This window comes from Mauremys mutica, chromosome 18 (genome assembly GCF_020497125.1).
Source record: "Mauremys mutica isolate MM-2020 ecotype Southern chromosome 18, ASM2049712v1, whole genome shotgun sequence".
Lineage (NCBI taxonomy): Eukaryota > Metazoa > Chordata > Testudines > Geoemydidae > Mauremys > Mauremys mutica.
Window position 1 is genome coordinate 28,954,315 of NC_059089.1, and position 22,965 is coordinate 28,977,279.

The 22,965-nt window shown below is 38.4% G+C and overlaps 2 protein-coding genes across 7 annotated transcripts in view; one reads left to right on the top strand and one right to left on the bottom strand.

The window, feature by feature from the left end:
• The window catches only part of RALGPS1 (Ral GEF with PH domain and SH3 binding motif 1), a 394,703-nt gene that overhangs the window by 177,542 nt on the left and 194,196 nt on the right, over positions 1-22,965 (top strand). The gene's annotated exons all lie outside the window — the stretch shown is intronic.
• The window catches only part of ANGPTL2 (angiopoietin like 2), a 40,873-nt gene that overhangs the window by 9,846 nt on the left and 8,062 nt on the right, over positions 1-22,965 (bottom strand). Inside the window, exon 2 of the mRNA XM_044992951.1 lies at positions 10,637-11,493. Coding sequence (XP_044848886.1) covers positions 10,637-11,447 — 811 coding nt within the window. The 5' untranslated portion in view covers positions 11,448-11,493. The remainder of the gene's footprint in view (positions 1-10,636; positions 11,494-22,965) is intronic.

Genomic DNA, 22,965 nt, shown 5'->3' on the forward strand with positions numbered 1-22,965 from the left:
CAAAAGAGACTAATAATTCTGGGTATATCCATTTCTGTGCATTGAACTTGAGATACTTTGAGGGTCTGATTTTCAGGAAGTGCTATGGATCTACCTACTAAAGTAGGAAGAAAATTCCATGAACTACAATCATTCAGCATTTCATGAACAAAACTGGTTAGTGCATATTTGAGATCTGACAACAGTTCTAGTTGCCATAGTTTCTGCAGATAACTTTTGCCAAACATAATCTTTTCCTCCCAAAAAATATAATAGAAATATTGAGTTACACGGGGCGACTTGATGAATGGAGATAATGAATGAAAGTGCTCTTGGCAATTGGAAGCCATGCAGAAAGTAAATGTTACAGAGGATGCTAAAAATACTATAGGCTGGCAAAGTTTTCATTTGTCATGTGGTTAAGATTAGGGTCTCTTTCAAGTGGTGCACTGCAAAGCCTGCACAAGGCAGAATATTTTGGTAAAGTGTCTCTTTTATATGTCTCTATTACAGAGAGAATATATGACCATGCAGTTATTTTTCCTATATACTGTGTAAAAAGTGGTACAAATGACCACCTGGAAGAGCCATTTTAGATTAAACCTGCTGGATTTTGATTGCTGTGTGTTCTACATTATAGAGTGTGTCCCATTCAGTTTATGTAATGTAAGGATATCTATTTTGTAATTCTGGTCAATTTACATAAACACGGACTGCATATTACAGCTGATTAAGAATCCAAGAAACTCTTGTTTTGTGTTATTTTAACTATTGGGGAGGAATGAAGGAGTTCTGGTCAACATTTCAGACTGTGTGGTAAATTGTTGTTTCAGATTTGCCTGAGGCAGAGTTACATCATTATCTGTCTCCATCTGATCTTGGTTTGTATCAGTGAGGCCTCTGCTGCTGTTCATACTGGCAGGCTGACCTATAACCTTTTTGCTAGCTGTTATTAGTCTTATAAAGTAGTGGTAGAGAATTTTGTAGATTTCCTTTTCACTTTCTTGTACAGTTAATTAACATAATCAGTTTTATTTTATTTGAATTCATTTGTTTGTAGAGATGACATCTGTTATTGCTGAAAACTTCTACTAAACAGTTTCTGAACAATTAATATTGGGACTAGCAAGCAACGTTGCTGTATTGACAACTGCTGTTTTTACTGGTGATCACTATGTGAATACAGGATAGAAGTTTTTGTGGTTAGTGAAGGCAGGCATCTCTTCCTTGTACAATAAACCCCAGCCAGAATACATTCTATGGCAGGGGTGGGCAAACTTTTTGGCCGGAGGGCCACATCTGGGTGGGGAAATTGTAGGGCTGGGGCAGGGGGTTGGGGTGTGGGAGGAGCTTTGGTGTGCAGGAAGGGGTTCAGGGCAAGTGGTTGGGGTGCAGGAGGGGGGTCAGGGCAGAGGGGTTGGGGTACAGGAGGGGGTGTGGAGTGTGGGAGGGGACTCAGGGTAGGGGGTTGAGATGCAGGAGGGGTGCTCAGGGCAGGGGGTTGGGGTGCAGGAGGGGTTCGGGGGCCAGATTGAAAGCCTTGATGGGCTGGATCCAGCCTGCAGGCTGTTGTTTGCTCTCCTTAAGATTTTAGCTAATTTAAACAGGAGCAGGAGAAGAGAAGTTTTCAACATACTGTCATTCGGGGATGTCTCAAGCCCTTACTCAGAATTACATACTGGACAGAATATGTAATAGTTATGATTATTTTGGATAGTATAAGGATATTTATTTTGATACTAAGGTGTTCCTGTTTGCAGATTTCTTACAAGTATATGTTACAATTCTGTGTATCTTAGAAGAGATTTACTGTATTTGAATGTTCAGGAACTTTCACTATGGATTCATGGTATGCCCAGGAGAGAAACTCTGGAAACTTCTGTTAGCATCTAGTCACTTTGGCTCAGATTTTTAAAGGTATTGAGGCATAGTGATGCTCACCGTTACAATTCCTAACAAATTTAGGAGCCTCAATCTCATTTTCAAAAGAGATTTAGGCATTTGGGGTATGTCTACACTGCCATTAAACACCTGGGGCTGGCCCATGTCACCTTCCTTGGATTTGTGGGGTTTGGGATTAAGGGGTTGTTTAATGGCAGTGTAGACATTCAGGCTCAGGCTGGAGTCCAGGTTCTAGGCCAGGTCTACACTGGGGGGTGGTGGTGTTTGATCTAAGTTATGCAACTTCAGCTACATGAATAACGTAGCTGAAGTCGACGTACTTAGATCAACTTACTGTGGTGTCTTCACCGCGGTGAGTCAACTGCTGCTGCTCCCCCCTTGACTCCGCCTGCGCCTCTCATGGCGGTGGAGTACAGGAGTTGATGGGAGAGCACTCGGGTTGATTTATCGTGTCTAGACGTGATAAATCGACCCCCGCCGGATCGATCACTGGCAGCTGATCCAGCAAAAGGGGCAGATCCCAGAGCTTGGGTTCCAGCCCAAGGCTGAACGTTTACACTAAAATTAAGTAGCCCATGAGCCCAATTCAGCTGACATGGGGCAGCTGCAGGTGTTTAATTGCAGTGTAGACAAAACCATAGGAGCCAAAATCCCATTGACAGTAAATAGGATTGTAGTTCCCATGTGCCTGAAAATGAGACTTAGGCTCCTAATTCAATTAGGCATTACAACCCTGAGCAACAGAATGCCTAGATACTTGCATTTTTATATAAATGAGCAGTAAATTAAAAATGATGTTATATTTGGCTTAGTCATTGTGTGGCATGGTACCAGCTGGTTCATTGACTGCTGTCTTATTTGCTGTATAATTTCCCATTGTTGTCTATTTGCTGCATATGCTGTGGATGGAGAAAACTGGTCCTATTTAGCTGCTGACATTTATGACTGTGAATGGAAAACAAGTACAGATGATAACTTTGTTTCATGAATTTTATATTTACAATGACAAATCACTCTTTCGGGAATTAAAACAGAATATCTCAATGATTTTAATTTTATTTTCACATAGAACCAGATAGCAAAATCTTCTTGGGCAACTTTCAACAAAATGCTTTATAATAAAGTAACACATTTTGGCAAATGCGTGAATGAAAGCATGTGACCCTAATCCTATCCACACAAATTAATTTGTTCATGATAAAACTCATGTCTTTAAAATTATAGCACTCCAGAGATGTTTGTACATTTTTAGACTGGGATTTGTGAGCATTCTTTCTCTAGAAGTGCTTCATTGTATGATACAGCAATATCTTTATGTTGTTTTTGAGATACATTCTGCCAGTGCTGTTCATTATGCATGCATTGATTTTTATCCTCTCTTGGGATTTCTTAGGCACTAAAAACAGACCATGATGTATCTGATGAAATACAACCCAGAACTTCAAATGTTCCTATTATATTTATGACATAGTACTGAAACCAGAAAGGGATAATGCCTCTATATCTGTTTTAAATATGACAGTTTTTTTATAGAAACCATATTTCTCAGTTATATGAATATAGAAAAATGCTCATCTTATATTTTTAATCTCATTTTGGCATAGTAAAGCCATGTTTCTGAAGAGCTTTTAAAATATTATTAGCAATACATTTTAAAATAATGATTGCTTTATTATCTCATAGTCAGAGTAATATTATTATTATTTTTTGTAACATAGTCAAGGAGCAGGGTCTGGTTGTGCTAGGTGCTGTACAAACAGAACAGAAAGACAGTCCCTGCCCTAGAGATCTGACAACTCTCTCCTGCACATACTAATTATGTATGCATGATAGATAGAATTAATAGATAGATAATTGGTGGGATTTTCCTCACACTCATAAGCCTCTCCAGTTCACATGCCTGGGTATATTAATTTTGAATGGGACAGATGTGGATACACATCAATCATAATAAAGTTTCATGTGGAGCAAAGGAAACATTTTCTGTGTGTGGTCTGTACTGCCTTGCTTGTTTGTGGTTTGTGGAAGCTGGACATATTTTTGATTCAATCCAGGAGCTGTGTAATTATTCAGATACAAAATTTAATTGTTTAAAAAATACTAATGAAAATTACTGGATTAACCACCATGCAGACTGAAGTCTACTCCTACAGGTAGAGCATGGCAACCATAGCTCAAGCTTCCCCAGCACTTAGGAGGAGGGGGCTACTGCTAATGTTAAAAGACAGATCAATATCCATAGCATCTAGTCATTGGTCTATTTGTTAATATATAATATGCCCATACTTATCTCTTATACAGCACTTTTTGTCCAGAGATCTCAGCATGCTATAAAATGGAGGGTATCATTATTCCTGTTTTTCAGAAGGGTATACTGAGGTGCAGAGAGGTAAAGCGACTTGACTAAAGTCACATAGCAAGTTAGCAACAGATCTAGGAAGAGAGCCAGGGTCTCCTGACTCCCAACCTAGTTGACCTGTTTACTCAGTTGATAACATTGACTCACACAGGATGCCTGGAAAGGCACTCCTCAGTCTAATTCCTAGTGAACAAACTATCAGTTTATGTTTCATAGAGACCATTGAACAGCTACTAAACAATGACCACTTTTGATCACTGGTAATCTGAGGCCCACTGAGGTCCTTCAGAGTTACTCATATACTGAAGGGGGAAAATCAGAGATGAGGTAGAGATGAAAAATTATGTCTCTGTTACCAATTCCCCAAACCATGTAATTTTTAGAAACTGAGTTTATTTGTATTTTACCATTTTGGAAACCTTTAAAGGTTATGCTAATTATTCAAAGATTAAGATTTTGCTGGGTCATTTGTCAAGAAACAGTCACTGAATATCCCAAACCAGGGAGCTTTGAGAACTAACAGAAAATGTTTGGATTTTTGTTTTTAAGAATACAATACTTTTTAAAAAGGAGCCTATGTTAATAGAATTTAGACACCCCATATTATCGTGAGTGATTTAATATGATCTTACCTATAGGGTGTCAGTATCATATCTTACAGAGCATACTTGGAAAGAAATTAAACAGACAGACTTTATGTCACATTAGTTAATTATTTCAGAAAAAATGTAATTTAATTAAGGTTGAAGTATTAATTAAAAATACAGAGCATAAGTTAATATGGTTAGCTATTGTGTTCCAGTTCAAATTCTGAGGTAACACTGAAACGATGCTTTAGGGGGTGGAATCTAGGTTCTAGGCTGGGAAAGCATGTTATATAAAGTGGATAGACGAGTTCCTCTAGTCTTATTTCACTTCCAGAATTCAACTTGGAAATCAAAGTTGTGCCAATCAGAAAAACCTTTCCCAGGGAAGTGAGCTATTTGTCTATCATGTAAAAACTGAAGGGAAGGAATAGTGAGCTAACTGTACCATTTCTTCTAAATCTTCCTAGCTCATACTGGCAACTTCCTTTCCCTTTAGAACTGACAACCCCTGCCAATTCATTTGGACAGAGCTCAGACAATTTTAATTAATTGAGACTTTAATTGTGTGCCCTAATTTATTTTAACTCCAGCCAAGACTTAGCAACTGATTTGTGTCTTACACAGTATGATGAATCCTTTGCTGCTTCCCTGGCTCCCCTTTCTTTTGCTAATAAAAGAGAGATTCTCCGAAATCTGAAAATGTATATTATAGAATTTGTAGCTTTCCCTTTGCCAGCACTATTAAGAACAGTTTCCATTGAACAAGGGCACTTTAGTCTTACAACTTTTAACTAAGAAAAGTAATTATATGATATATATCGATTTCTACTTTGTAGTCTTCTGCCCTGTTGTCACATAACACAAGTCTTCATACATACTGGTCTGTATCTTGTCTGTCTTTAACAATGTCCAGTAATCTCTTGGGAGAATTGGAAGCTAGGATTGAAAATGTTCTAAGCATCAACAATGTGCTTGTTCCTTGAGCCAAGTGGAAATATAGGCAAGTGAATTGCACAAATTTCTAGAAGGTAGTTGTATCTGAATGTAAGTCTTAGCTGGAATTTCTTAATCAATAACTCCTTTCATAAGTAGGAGTTTTTAAATTGATATGTTATTTTTATCCTGTCTATAGTCATTTGTCATGGTCTCTGAGGAGTGTATTTATTAGTTGTTGGTTTTTTTACATCATTTTAGTACCTGAAATTCTATTACAGGAGTGTATTTATTAGTTAAGCTTTCCCTTTTTTTTTTGTACATCATTTTAGTACCTGAAATTCTATTACAGGTTTCCCTGGTTTAATGTTAGTACAGCACCATTTCTGTAGTGAATATGCTTGCATCAGACATCCCACTCAGTAATTCGGTAATCTAGGGAGGCATCTACACAGATGTGCATATTCTCCAGCTAGATTTATTGTGGCTGACACTCAAGAATCATACTTGAGTTTTGTGAAAGATGGTATCCTTTTCCAAGTCTGCTATGTTGCCTGTTACTATTCTAGTTCATGTCTGATTCAACACATTATCATTCTCACTTGCAAATAGAAGGCAACAGCTGGATAGAGGTTAATGATATAATTGTAAGAGATGAGACAAAGTTAGCCAATTTAAGAGTTATACATCTTTTCCTAAGCAAATCATTGAGGATTACTGAATGCCAGAATTCACAATGACCTGAGATCTTGATTTTGAATTTTTTTCAGTGTGTGCATCATCTTCATAGATAGAGAACACACTAGTGTAGCTGGAAGGATGTAAATACTAGCTGGCTATATATATAGCACTGCTGGTCATTAAGTTTTTGTACTAATATGGATATCAGATCTGGTGTTCGCACTCCCTTGTGCTGAACAGTTTTTTCTAATTTTCTGGAGAAATGGAACTATATGGCCTTTCCCTACTATACTGTTTCCTGTGGCTATGTGTACGCTGCACACCACTTGTGGCACTGTGTAAGGTATGTGTAGCTACATGCTACAGTGAAAGGCAGACTGTGCAACATTGCGGTGTGTAGCTGCGTGTGTCAGTGAGAGGCTCTAGTGGCAGCAGGCAACCGGAAAAGGCTTGGCAGTGAGGAGCTGTCAGAGCCTTTCCCCGCTGCCATAGTCTTTCCCTGCAGGAGCAAAAGAATCCAGCATCTCCCTGTTGCGGGGGAAAAGGTCTGGTACTGCGGAGCTGCTGAAGACTTTCCTTGCTGCAGGAGTCTTCCCCTGTGGTGTGTGATATTTTGAGGTTTAAATGCCAGACTCTCTCTTTAAAAGGACTGTCCCCAAGTAGTTACACAAAAAGATAAATGGGTAATGAACCAATACTGATTTTCCCCATAGAATTTTAGTATGATATTTTTCTGGTGAAGTGTATACTAGCTGTGAGACAAGGTGGATGAGGTAATATGTTTTATTGAACCAACTTCTTTTGCTGACGGAGAAAAGGTTGGCCAATAAAAGATATTACCTCAGCCACCTTGTCTCGCTAATATCCTGGGACTAACACAGCTACAACTAAATTTCATAGTTATTAGTGTCATCCACCTTTTGCGTACACTTCAAGAATATCTGATGTGTAGTAAAATGTTGTTAGAAGTAAATTTTAAAATGACTCTTTGCCTTATTTGGGCCAATTATTTCCTAAAATAAATAAATCAGTTTAATCTGGAGAGTACCTGATAATCTGAGAGGTTTGACAAGACCATCCAGCAAATGTTGGAAAGATGTATGGAATGTGTGTAATATGCACCTACCGTTATTACTTATACCACAGTTTTTGGCTACCCAACTTTAGACACTTAAGAGGGGCCTCACTTTTTTAAAGAAAGTGCTGAGCACCCATGCTTTGAAGATCAAGCCCCTTTTATATGTCTCAACTTGAGTGACCAAAAACCAAGGCACCCCAAATCAATAATAACTTATGAAAATGTAAATGTCTGGAGGCTTTCAATTGACTTAAGGATTTATGACTGGAGCAAGAGGAGAACAAAGGTCTATTATTTACTGGGTACCAGACTTTGCTAACTAGATTCTGACTTAAAGTTAATCTTAGAATTTCAGGGTTGGCAGGGACCTCAGGAGGTCATGTAATCCAACACCCTGCTTAAAGCAGGACCAATCCCCAGACAGATTTTTGCCCCAGATCCCTAAATGGCCCCCTCAAGGATTGAACTCACAACCCTGGGTTTAGCAGGCCAATGCTCGAACCTCTGAGCTCGCCCTCCCCATTACTGGTCTCAGTTACTAGTTACTGGTCTCTGCCTGAGGTAGCAGAGCTGTGTGCTACCTCTTGCTCAGGGCTTATGGAAAAGTCATAGTTTAGCCCTGAATATGTAGCAGTGTCATTAGCAAGTGCTAGAGAGTTAAATGTCATAAAAGGAGCATACTGTTCCCACTCAATTGTCTAGGCACTGTGCAGGGATTACAGAGAAACAAAGAGCTCTGTCCTGAGGGACAGTAAAAATTCAGATGCAAGACTTTTGACATTTGACATTGCTCCGATTTATGCTTGTAAATTAAAAATGGCAAGGGGGAAAACACCTTTTGACCCATTAAGAGTTCAGGGGTTTAAACTGAGCTTCATGAAGTAGTGATCAAGAGGGAGATTTTCAAAAACACCTAGGGGATTTCGGAGCACAAGCCCCATTGATAGCCAATGGGACTTGTGCTCCTAAATCCCTTAGGCACTTCTGAAATATCTTCCCTGCCTGTAATCTTCATTTGTAACTTGTACAAAACTAGTTATGCTGTTGGTGTTTAACAAAACATTACAAGGCCATCTCATAAACTATGCTTTTGGGGAAGTAAGCATTTGGTAAGGGCTGGCTTTTGTAGGAGGTGTTAGGGTGTAGTTTTTGTGTTCTTTAATTTGATTGTTGGTTTTGGTTAGTTATTTATTTTTCTGGCTTTGGTAAGGCTGCTGGGTTTTATTATATCTCTTGTATTTTAAATTGTATTTATTTTAAAAAGGTTAATAGAATTAACAATAATCTTGGTGCACTAAAATGAAAACCTCTCTACATAACTCTAATTTTGACATAAAAGTAAATAATCTGGAAGTACAACAGTTAAAGTGGATATGTCATCCTCAGCTTATTCTTACTCTTAGAAACTGAGATACATGGAACAATTTGAGAAACAATATGAGGCCAAAGTTTCAGAAACTGACTTCCCCCCCACTACTATAATTTGAAAACAATGTTTTAGCTGTTTTCCTTTTTTTGATTGCTCACAGGTTAATACCTTGTACGTCATGTTTTAGCCTGGAGCTGAGGTATATGGCACAGTTATAAACCATGGAAATGAGGAGTTCATAATGGAAAAAATTGAAACCATAAAAATAGTATTTGAAGTGAAGTGACCTATTGCCACTTTATATTACTAGAGTGATAACATAATAGCAGCAGAAAAGCAAAGTTTGTGTTGAACAGGTGTTTAACAGGCCAGATCCAAAGTCCATTTGATTCATTGGAAGTCTTTAATGAGCTTTGGATCCAGCCCCAACTGGCCAGTATATCCAGGACAGACAGAGCCTTTCATTGTTTGTTAATTGATGGATTTCAGTTTTTAAAATGTTCCCATCCTTTTCTTTGGGCATATGTACACATAATGTAACATTAGAGCAACATTGCAGACCAAGGACTAAGAAATATAATACCCCCCGCACCCCAAATCACAATTCCTCAGAAAACTCTCCCACTCGTACACCAACTATTCATCCTTTCCCCTTTTCCTCCTTGAAAAAAAGCTTGAGAGTAAAAATGAGCTTTGCAACATGAACTGAAGGTCAGCAAATTCAAGCTGTTGCAAGCCAAAGTTGGAAGCAAATTCCTCAGTCTAGGACTTGTCAATATAAAGGCCCTGCCAACAGCACCCCTGCAATAAAGGAGGTGTTAGCTTGGACACCTCACATTATCTCAACTACATTGATATTGCATGGCAGACAGATGGTATCCGAGGTATCCTGGACCCACCCTATTTAAGGTTTTTTACAACACAGTAAATATATTAAATTGAACCCAAAACAAACTGGGAGCCAGTGGAGCTCACAAAACACAAAGTAGTGCACTCCCTGTGAGAAACACCCTTAAAATTCATCTGCTGAAGTAACTGGTTTTTGAATGATCTTGTATGGCGAGTATTACAACAATCCAGTGTCGGGGGGACAAAATGTTGCTTACTGCCGTAGGATTTCTGCATTTGAAAGAAGAGGATGGAATCTCCTGGTCAAGCATAAATATTAAAGAACCATGGGGCACTGCCACTACCTAACGTTTGCAAAACCACAAGTTGAGGCAGACTCCGAGGTTGGGAAGGCAGTAACAAAAGGCAGAAAATTCCCTTAATGGAAGGACTCATAGTACCTCTGCCAGTTCTCCTAGCAGGTGCACCCAGTCCAGCAACATAACCTCAGTCTCATCTGGGGTGAATCTGAACCAGTTCACCCTCAAACTTTTGCATTTTCATTTGCTAAATATTTTACATGCTACTTACCTCTGTCTGCATCTTTGAGACCTAAGTATGATATCTCCACCTGTGGAAAATGTGCTGTTAGTCACTGCATATTAACATATATATCAAGTATCAGGGGGTAGCTGTGTTAGTCTGTATCCACAAAAACAACAAGGAGTCTGCTGGCACCTTAAAGACTAACAGATTTATTTGGGCTTAAGCTTTCGTGGGTAAAAAACCTCACTTTTTCAGATGCACAAAAGCTTATGCCCAAATAAATCTGTTAGTCTTTAAGGTGCCAGCGGACTGCTTGTTGATTTTTTTGCATATTAACATAGATATCATTTAGACATGCCAAGAAAATAACTTACCAGATGGTTTATCAGTTGAAGTTGGACTGCTAGTAACTGGTGGCATGGTTGGTAGATTAGGTGGTAGAACCTTTAAATTCTGATCACTTTGAATCTCATTGGTAGCTATTTGGTTAATAATGCGATTGTAAGTAGGAGGCTGATACATTCTGTTAGGTGGTTGGGGAGGTTGGGGTATTGGCTTAATGGATGGCATTCTTTGACAATGTTCTTCTAGCTGTGCAATAATTATAGACTGGTTATTGGCAATTGTCACCAAATGTTGATATTTGTACTCTAGGTCCTTGTATTTGTTTGCAAGTTGCAACATATCAGCAGTTTGGTTCAATATCTTATTTTCAAGCTGGGAAAGTTCTAATGCATTGTCCCGTTTTCGAATAATTTCATGTAGCAGCTGCATATAAAGTTGCGTGACACGAGAGTTCATATTCCGACTTTCTTTTCGTAAAAGTTTAACCTCATTAACAATCCCACCATCCACCTCCACCAGTTGCTGAAGCGTTTCTATTTGTCTCTTTTGCTTTAGAAGTTCATTGTTAAGCAGCTCTAATTCTTGTTTATTTACTCGGTTTTCAAGAAGAACCTCAGGTTCCTTTGAATTAACACAAATGGCACCTGTCACTTTCTGCTGAGGTACAATAAAGGTATAAGTGCATTTGTCCTGTGTGTCACTGGACCGCTTATACCTGTTCATGTAAATGAATTCTTGCTCTGTGCCCTCATCACTGCTTTCAAATTCCTGTGTCTTGCTAGCAGTCGCTTCCATGACTGCAATTAGTAATAAACAAGTTAATCTTGCTGCCTTCATCATTCTTTATTTTTGGATACTTTTTCTTCTACAAATGATCTTCTAAAATCTGTTTAAAAATAAAAATAAAAAAGTTATTTAGTAATAAATAGAAAATGAATGAATGTGAATAAGAAGATTAACAACTGCTGTATTTATTGGGAAGTCTTAAAAAATTCTCTTCAAGTGGTAAGTGATGATATGAAAATATACATATTTTCATGCCAACAAATATGGTACACTTTTCATGTCTGGGAAGAGCTTCCACCAGATAAAGGTAAAAAAGTGATAGAGAGGCTACTGATCTTCATGGAGACAAGTTATAACTTACTAGCATCCTGTTACCAGATCCTTGGTTAATAAATTGTGAAACATTGCTATAATTTCTCACCACTCACCTTAAGGAACTGAATTAGTAAAAAGTAAGTCCATATTTCCAGGACAGTGCTATCAGTTTCTCAGAAATTCATTTAAATAAAAATTAAGTTTTCATCCCTTACACTTGCAAAGATAACCTTAAAATGTGAACAGAATGTAGCTGATCCTGTGCCGTTACAGTTTCTAAAATGCACTAGATTAGGGCTGTCAAACTGTTAAAAAAAATCACAATTAATCGCAAGATTTAAAAAAATAATCGCAGTTAATTGCAATTTTAATCACACTATTAAACAATAATGGAAAACCAATTTAAATTCATTATAAATATTTTGGATGTTTTTCTATATTTTCAAATATATTGATTTCAGTTACAACACAGAATACAAAGTGTACAGTGCTCACTTTATATTATTATTTTTATTACAAATATTTTCCCTGTAAAAAGATTAAAAAAAAATAGTATTTTTCAATGCACCTAATACAGGTACTGTAGTGCACTCTCTTTTTGTAAAAGTGCAACTTAAAAATGTAGAATTATTTTTTTTTTTAGGGCTGTCGATTAATCACAGTTAACTGATGCGATTAACTCAAAAAATAACTGTGATTAAAAAAATTAATCATGATTAATCGCACTGTTAAAAAATAGAATACCAATTGAAATGTATTAAATATTTTTGGATGTTTTTCTACATTTCAAATAAACTGATTTCTATTACAACACAGAATACAAGAGGTGTACAGTGCTCATTTTATATTATTATTTTTTATTACAAATATTTGCACTGTAAAAATGATAAACAAAAGAAATACTATTTTTCAATTCACATCATACAAGTACTGTAGTGCAGTCTATCGTAAAAGTGTAATTTGCAAATGTAGATTTTTTTTGTTACATAGCTGCACTCAAAAACAAAACAATGCAAAACTTTAGAGCCTACAAGTCCACTCAGTCCTACTTCTTGTTCAGCCAATTGCTAAGACAAACAAGTTTGTTTACATTTATGGGAAATAATGCTGCCTGCTTCTTATGTCACCTGAAAGTGAGAACAGGCATTTGCATGGCACTCTTGTACCTGTAGTTGCAAGGTATTTACGTGCCAGGTATGTTAAACATTTGTACATTCCTTCGTGCTTCGACTTGTAGGCTCTAAAGTAATAATAATTATACATTTGTAAGTTGTACTTTCCCAATAAAAAGACTGCACTACAGTACTTGTATGAGATGAATTGAAAAATACTATTTCTTTTGTTTATCTTTTTACAGGGCAAATATTTGTAATAAAAATAATATAAAGTGAACAGTGTACACTTTGTATTCTGTGTTGTAACTGAAATCAATATATTTGAAAATGTAGAAAAACATCAAAATATTTATAATAAATTTAAATTGGTATTGTATTGTTTAACAGTGCGATTAAAACTGCAATTAATTGATACTATTTTTTAATTTAGTTAATTTGTTTTGTGTTAATTGTGTTAACTGTGATTGACAGCTCTATTAAATATAAAGTTGTTTAACAATATTTTAACAACTAAAAGGAGCATATAAATCTGTTATATTGCTTAAATTTGCTGGAGGTATGGCTTTGATGGAGTTGTGGCTATTTAGGTGGGGTTTTTTTTTACCTTGATTAGTAACATTAGATCTCAGGATAGAACGTTTTGAATACATCAGTCAACCCTGAAAATCTTCCTACACAATTTACATACTCTGCACATTAATAAATGAGGAACTTTGACTCCAAAACATTGTGTACATTAAAATCACACAATTTCAGCAGAAGGAATTTCTCTCTCTCATTGATTTGACCTGCTTTACAACTAAAGTATCTAATGTGATTCTTACAAAGAAAATCCCGTTTCCTTCGTATTCCTCCTTACAGAGGAGTCCAAGTTACTACCTTAACGGGATCTGCCTTCAGCACTCCTGCACAGACTAGCTATTAGTGTTTATTTACTTTTTGCAACAGTAATGCCATTTTGGAGATATTTAAACTGATTTTAATCCCTCAGATATTCAAAGTGGATCTCTTTGGCACTTTTCTTCATAGAACTCAGTGGCCACAACAGCTATGGTTTATAAAACATCACCCTTTTCAGCATTATGAGTTTAACATTGGGGTCACTAGCATTAATAAACTTTTCTGAGACTGTTCCATTTTCAGCTATGCAACCAACTAACTCCTTCACATTGCATAGGTCTGAGGGCTTCCTTTATTGCTAAATACTGCATAAAATATTCAGTCTTTTCTAAATACTTCCAGTTCTCTGCACAATGGCTAAAGGAAGAAAAACTCCATGATCTACACAGTATATATAAAATCATACCAGGTGTGTGTTTGTTTGCTATGTTTCTCAGTTCTGTTATGAGTGTTGATATTTTGGATGTTATGTTTTGAATAACATGCACTCAGTGTATAAATCTGTCAATAATTGTTTATTACATAATTGCATAAGAATAAATATTTAGGGTATGCAACTCAAATATTTATAAGTACAAACTTAGATTACAGGATGGTGCACTGCAAATTACATGTTCATCTGTCTGTGAGCTTGGCTACCTCAGTGAGGGTGTAGTAAAGTACATTAGAATTTTTGAAGGGGTATCTATTGCATTTCCTTTAAAAATTGGTTTGCCCCTTTTAATGAATTTTAATGAATCAAACATACTTTCATATTATTTCCGTGGTTTGGTTTTCTTTCTTTGTTCTAAGGAAAAATAATATGAGCCTGTTTGGAAATCCTTTGCATACTGTAGATCTGAATATTGCTTCATTTTGGTAAACTTGCATAGTTGTTCTGCTCACAAGGATGGGTTGGTAGCTTCTTGATGATCAAATTTAAATGATATTATGATTTTATTTTAAATATATTTTTGCACTGATGTATGCAAATGGTAACTCCCATTAATGCTACCGGGATTAAGGGAGTAAATACCGTATAGTAACCATCTATATTACAACTTTTTTTTCATGTATAAATGCTGGATTTCTTTCTTTTCAGACTGACTTGGGTATTTCAGCTAATTTTTGTGGGGGTTAGAGAACAGTGAAAGCACTGAAAAGTTTGAGAAAAATTGCACTTGAATCTGTGTATTTGTGCGTAATCTAGTTTGCATAAAAATATACAATGTTGAGCTTGTTCAGCATGTAATGCCTAGTTTGATTTTTTCTTTACCAACATGTCATTATGATCTTGTTTTGCTATACATGTAAAACATTTCCTTATAACCCTAATTTTCACTTAAAACACTTGCTTTTGTTTAAAATAAATTAAAAGCAATGGATTTCATATTCTCAATTTACATTTTTATGATAAATGTACAACTACAGTCATTTAAATCCAGTGGAAAGGTACAATTATGACTTTTGTGTCAGTGGAAAAAAATGATTTTAAAAGTGAAAATGTTAGCAGTCCAGACTTTTTGTAATAGAATTTTCCCCACTTTTATACCCACTTTTAACTGTCAAAGTTTATAATAAAAATAATAATTTACATAATAAAGGCAATAGCATTACAATCCCTAAATTTGGATCCATTTCTGGTCTTAGAACTAAAGACAATTATTTCTTTGCACTTTTTATTATTGGTTTCTAAAACTCAGTTTGAAATGCAGCTTTTCTAAACACATGAAGGCAGTGATAATATTTTCCAGGCCTGCTGTAGGTTGAGGAAAAAAAGATTAGTTTCTCACAATCTACATTACTTAAGCAGCCATGAAATTGACAAGAATGTCAATTTTAGTCAACAGGTGCTAGTCTGGGGAGCACATTTCCTTTTGGAAACACCATGTGCCATCATTTCCAAAACAATTTTTCTGATGTTTTCTGGTTTTTGAGAAATTTCCAAAAATGTTGTTTCATTCTGATTTGGAATAAAAACAAATTTCAAAATGCCAACATTTCTTGTGAACCAGAAATCCAGAGTTTCGGCCTGTTCTAGTTGTCGGCAAATATCTGAGAAATCCACTCGCAAAGTGTGTCTAAAATCCTTCTCTAGTAAGCTCAAGTGGCGGAGGTCTGTGCAGTGGATCTAAAGGTTCTAACCCAGCTGATGAGTCATGTGGGTATCAATATGATGCCACATGTTGGAATTTGTTTTTTTCAGTTTGCTTAAAAAAAAAAAAAGGATATTGCACACAAAAAGCCCCTATGTTAAAATAACATGATTAAGGTTTCACAGTGAAGGGGTACGTCCACACTACCCGCCGGATCGGCGGGTAGCGATCAATCTCTCAGGGATCGATTTATCGCGTCTCAACTAGAGGCGATAAATCGATCCCCGCTGTGCTCCCCGTCAACTCCGGAACTTCACCAGGGTGAGAGGCAGAAGTGGAGTCGATGAGGGAGCTGCAGCCATCGATCCCGAGACGTGAGGATGGGAGGTAAGTTGAAATAAGATACGTCAACTTCAGCTCTGCTATTCTCATAGCTGAAGTTGCGTATCTTACATCGACGGCCCCCCTCCCCCCAGTGTAGACCAGCCCAAGCACTCCAAAGTTAGGAAATGACTATGCTATGGGAAAGGATCTGGTTGGTGTAGTTAATGAGGCTATTGTCATAGAATCAAAGGACTGGAAGGGACCTTGAGAGATCTAGTCTGGTCCCCTGCACTCATGGCAGGACTAAGTATTATCTAAACCAGTGTTCTTCATTGCAAGGCCTGCGAGCCAGTGGCGGCTTCCATCGGCCCTAAGTGCGGCTCCCTAAGTTCCCAGAGCGCGCGCACACACACACCAACCTTCTGCCCCAGCCCTGAGCCTCCTCCTGCACCCTGAGCCCCTCATCCCTGGCCTCACCCCCGCTTCCCAGCTCCACCCTAGAGCCCTCACCCCTGCACCCCTACCCTGGGTCATCTCCCACACTCCGAACCCCTCGGCCCAACCCCATGTGGCTCTCACATTGAAGGTTTTTTGCCAAAGTGGCCCAAACTTCAAAAATAGTGAAGAGCACTGATCTAGACCATTCCTGACAGTTGTTTGTCTAACCTGCTCTTAAAAGTCTTCAATGAATGAGATTTCACAACTTCCCTAGGCAATTTATTCCAGTGCATAACCACCCTGGTAGGAAGTTTTTCTTAATGTCCAACCTAAACTTATTGCTGCAATTTAAGCCCATTGCTTGTTGTCCTATCCTCAGAGGTTAAGGAGAGCAATTTTTCTCCCTCCTCCTTGTAACACCTTTTACATACTTGAAAACTGTTATGTCCCCTCTCAGTCTTCTCTTTTCCAGATTAAACAAACCCAATGTTTTCAGTCTTCCCTCATAGGTCATGTTTTCTAGACCTTTAATCATTGTTGTTGCTCTTCTCTGGACTTTCTCTCTAATTTGTCCACATCCTTCCTGAAATGTGGCGCCCAGAACGGGACACAATACTCCAGTTGAGGCCTAATCAGCGTGGAGTAGAGCGGAAGAATTACTTCTCTTGTCTTGCTTACAACACTCCTGCTAATACATCCCAGGATGATGTTTGCTTTTTTTGCAAAATTGTTACACTGTTGACCCGTATTTAGCTTGTGGTCCACTATGACCCCCAGATCCCTTTCCGCAGTGCTCCTTCCTAGGCAGTCATTTCCCATTTTGTACGTATGCAACCGATTGTTCCTTCCTAAATGGAGTACTTTGCATTTGTCCTTATTGAGTTTCATCCTATTTATTTCACACCATTTCTCCAGTATCAGAGGGGTAGCCGTGTTAGTCTGGATCTGTAAAAGCAGCAAAGAGTCCTGTGGCACCTTATAGACTAACAGACGTATTGGAGCATGAACTTTCGTGGGTGAATACCCACTTCGTCGGATGCTTTTACCATTTCTCCAGTTTATCCAGATCATTTTGAATTATAATCCTATTCTCCAGAGCACTTGCAACCCCTCCCAGCTTGGTATCATCCGCAAACTTTATAAGTGTACTCTCTCTGCCATTATCTAAATCATCGATGAAGATATCGAACAGAAGCGGACCCAGAACTGATCCCTGCGGAACCCCACTCATTATGCCCTTCCAGCATGATGGTGAACCACTGATAACTACTCTCTGGGAATGGTTTTCCAACCAGTTTTGCACCCACCTTATAGTAGCTCCATGTGGGTTGCATTTCCCTAGTTTGTTTATGAGAAGGTCATGCGAGACAGTATCAAAAGCTTTACTAAAGTCTCTGGGACCCTTCCTCATTTGTTGCAGACGTTGGAAGGTGTTTAGTGAATGAGGAAGGAAGAAAAGAAGATAGTGTGGTGGTTAAGTTAGTTGAGGGCTGCCCAAGAGAATTGGATTCTGTCACTGCTTCTGCCATAGACTTTCTGTGTGATGCTCAACAGATAACACACACATTTTCATTTGTGGCCACTAATTGTGTGTTCCCCATTTTCTCGGTACCCAACTTGAGACTCTGGGGCTGAACACTCAAAGCTGCAACTGAAGCCAATGGGAGCTGTGCTTTAAACATATCCAAGTGCTATAAAATGCTAAGCACTCTGAAAACTCAGGCTGTAGATGGCTCAAATTGAGCAGTCAAAATTAGTGGTCATGGGCAATCTTAATTCTAGCATTTCCTAATTATTGCGTGTTTGACTTTGCAACCTTAATGTTCTGTTAACACCCTTTTTGTATTTATGGTAATGCCTGTCACTTGCTTTCCAAATGTTTAGGAAGGTCAGCCCCTACTCTGGGAGCTTACAATCTATGGAAACTGGAACTTTTGCCACTGTGACAGCTAGATTTGCTCAGAGCATATTTAGATAACATGATAGTAAGAAGGCCTGCGCTCTGTATATGCCTGTCCCTCCACCCTGGGAGTTCCACTAGTGGAACTTGCACTGATTCTTTATCAGCTGTAATAAAGTTGTTGAAAAATTTCCAGTGTAGATACACCTCCCTAAGAACATATTAGCCTGAAGGGGAGGGCAAGAAGATGGGGGGAAACCTTACTGCACTGCTGTTAATGACATTAGTATTATTTCTTCGGGAAACTGCTTGCTCTTTGCTTTTGTGGCCTTGTTATGAGTAAAGCAGAACAGAGAATGGAGTCCGTACATTTGTATAGCAAGGTCTTGCCATTCTAAGCAGGGAATACTGTAGTAAAATGAAATTAAATGACAACTCTCTTTAACATAAAATTTTTACAGAGCATCATGCTAATAATTAATGTGCCTGTGTAGATCATTTTTATAGATATTCACATGCTCTGAGTAAAAATATAATTGAAAGTCATTGATAGTATTATGTTACTTGATTACAAAGAGAATTGTAGTGAGGCTTTGTTAGTATGTTTCAGTAAATGATACAAGAAAACTGTATCAGCAATGATTTTTGTGGATCTTTATTAAAATTGTTTATGCCCCATGTGTCTCAAATTTTAGTATAACTGGAATGAAACTCATTTTCATTTTGTAAACAGAAAGGGATTGTGCTCTTGAGAACTTGTCAGATACAAGTTTGGGGTTCAGCATATCCAAAAGCGCAAGGAACTGGCTGTTACAAACATGTTCCATGTATTCTTTAAAGCAGAGTCATTTGAAAACTCTGGAAAAATAAAGAACATAAATTAAAATTACCCCAGATAGCTTTAACTTTCATAACCAGCATTTGCACAGCAGGTCACACTTGGTGACCCTGGCAGGTTTCTAGAGCTTATATTTCCACACAGATTAAACCATTCTTGTAAATGTCTACAGCACAGTAGATGTAAAATGGCTTTGATTTCAGTATTTGAATTGCAGACCTTTTCTCTTAAAATCCTGTTTATTAAGACCCATGGAAAGAAACTCTTTTTCCCCCCCTCAGAGTTCAGACTAGACTGTGCTGAATCTTTTCCTCCTCTCATATCCCATTGTGACATGGAGGCCCATTGGTATCAACAGGCAAAGGCTTCCCTGTTTTTTACAAGCAACTCCTGTCTAAGGCCAGACAAACTCACTATGGCTAATACGCCATTTTCATAGTATTTCTCCATGAAGGGTAGCATGAGTGCTCTACTGAAAGCTTGTAACTTATCAATACTCATAATCACTGAGAGATGTGTGTCGGTAATATTTAAGGAATAATGTAACTATGTTGAAAACTATGCTTTATGGTCTTGGAGTAAAGGTTAGCCACCAGGGAATCATGTCTCGGCAATGGCACATTCATGCAGGAGGGAGTTGTGACCTTTCCCTGATGAGCCTTGCATTACTTCACTGGCTAAATTGTCTCCCCTTCGCCCTACCCCAGAATAGTTAATGGAATACCATCAGACAAGCGCAAACAATCCAAACCACTTGAAGGTAGAAAGGAACATTATAATAGACAAGGAATTGCCTGTATGCGAATAAAGACAAAATATAAATTCAGTATATGACAAGGTGAAGACAGGCACTCAGCATCCATTCACTGAGAAAATACACTGTTGAGCAAGGGTGTTTCATGAAAGATTGGATCCTGGTTTGTGGGAAGCCAGCAAGCTCTGCAACAGACTGAATTTTGCGTGGGGGTTGGGGACCTACTTTATTGAGCAGGAAAGGTAATTATGAAGTGTAGTCACTAGTTTGCATTTTATAATTTTGTTTTGTGTTGTAACTAAGGCTGTCGAGTAATCACAGTTAACTCACGTGATTAACTCAAAAAAGTATTCACGATTAAAATAATCACGATTAATCACAGTTTTAATCACACTGTTAAACAATAGAATACCAATAGAAATTTATTAAATATTTTTGGATGTTTTTCTACATGGATGACTGGGCAACAAAATGGTAGATTGCATTTATCAACATTAAATTTCAAGTAATGCACATTGGAAAACATCCCAATTATACATATAAAATGATGGGGTCTAAATTAGCTGTTACCACTCAAAAAAGAGATCTTGGAGTCATTGTGGATAGTTCTCTGAAAACATCCACTCAGTGTGCAGTGGCAGTCAAAAAAGCAAACAGAATGCTGGGCGTCATTAAGGGATAGATCAGACAGATCATATTGCCTTTATGTAAATCCATGGTACACCCACATCTTGAATACTGTGTGCAAATGTGGTCACCCCATCTCAAAAAAGATATATTGGAATTTGAAAAGGTTCAGAAAAGGGCAACAAAAACATTAGGGTATGGAACGGCTTCCATATGAGGAGAGATTAATAAGACTGGGACTTTTCAGCTTGGAAAAGAGCCAGCTAAGGGGAGATATGATTGAGGTCTATAAAATCATGACTGGCGTAGAGATTGTTGTTTACTACTTCTCATAACACAAGAACTAGGGGTCACCAAATGAAATTAATAGGCATCAGGTTTAAAACAAATAAAAGGAAGTATTTCTTCACACAATGCACAGTCACTGTGGAGCTCCTTGCCAGAGGATGTTGTGAAAGCCAAGACCATAACAGGGTTAAAAAAAAGAACTAGATAAATTCATGGAGGATAGGGTCCATTAATGGCTATTAGCTAGGATGGACAGGAATGGTGTCCCTAGCCTCTGTTTGCCAGGAGCTTGATTCCCTGCTCTGTTAATTCCCTCTGGGGCATCTGGCAGTGGCCACTGTCAAAAGACAGGGTACTGGGCTAGACAGACCTTTGGTCTGATCTAGTAGGGCCATTCTTATGTTCTTATGTTAATTTCAGTTACAACACTGAATCCAAAGTGTACACTGCTCACTTTATATTATTTATTAGACATATCTGCACTGTAAAAATGAAAAACAAATAGTATTTTTCAGTTCACCTCATACAAGTACTGTAATGTAATCTCTTTATCATGGAAGTGGAACTTACAGATGTAGAATTTATGTACAAAAAATAACTATTCAAAAATAAAACGATGTAAAACTTTAGAGCCTATAAATCCATTTAGTCATATTTCTTGTTCAGGCAATCTCTCAGACAAACAAGTTTGTTTACATTTGGCTCTAAAGTTTTACATTGTTTTATTTTTGAATGCAGTTATTTTTTGCACATAATTCTACATTTGTAAGTTCCACTTCCATGATAAAGAAACTGCAGTACAGTACTTGTATTAGGCGAATTGAAAAATACTATTTTTGTTTTTTTTACAGTGCAAATATTTGTAATAAAAAATATATAAACTGAGCACTGTACATTTTGTATTCTGTGTTGTAATTGAAATCAATATATTTGAAAATTTAGAAAACATAAAAATATTTAAATGGTATTCTATTATTGTTTAACAGTGCAATTAATCGAGATTAATTGCAATTAATTTTTTTAATCGCTTGACAGCCCTAGTTGTAACCACTTGTTTCCATCACTGTCTCTCATTTTGAGTGGAACCTCTATTCTTTCTTAAATAAATCTCCTTTTGTTTTATTATAAATAATCATAAGTTCTGTGCACTATGCAGGAACACTGATTTAAGGTAACACTGGGGTACACTGTTCCTTTGGGAGCAAAGGATCTGGAATTTCTCAGTAGCCAGTGTCAAGGGCTGAATATCACAGGGGAATGTTTCAAGGGGACCCTACTAGGCAAAGACAGCATAGCGCGGAGGAGAGTGGTTTAGTGGCTGATAGGTTGGTAGCATTAGGGAGCTAAAACCCAGCTACCACAGGCCAGACTCCCTCTCACTAGAGGCAGGGGGATAACAAGGTGATTCTCAGTCATGGCTACCTTGAGAACAGTCACACCCAGTGATGAGCTGCCAAAATATTAACAACCGGTTCCCTCCTCCCCCCCCGGGGGGGTCGTGCCCGCCCCCCCGGGGGGGGGGTTGTGCCCCATCCAACCCCTCATGTTCCTTGACACACACGCCCGGGGACCCCTGACCCATCCCCCCCTTCCCTGTCCCCTGACTGCCCCTTGCTGCCCCACCCAACCCCTCCTCTCATTCTTGATGGCCCCCCAGGACCCCTACCCCATCCAACCACCCCTTCTCCCAGTCCCTGACTGCCCCCACCACCTCATCCAACCTCTGCTCTTTCCTAACTGTTCCCCGGGACCCTTGCCCCAGTTCATTCACCCTGTTCCCTGCCCTCTGACCGCCCTGACCCCTATCCAGCCCCCCACAACCCACCCCCTCCCTGCCCCCTTACCACACTGCCTGGAGCCGGGACCGGGTCCACTCCGCCAGGACCACAACCGGCGTCGCGGGGCCCAACTCCCTGAGCCCGGCCGGCACCGGGGGCCGAGCCGCTCGGCCGGAACCGCGGGGCCCGACTCCCCGGGCCGGCACTGGGGGCCGAGCCG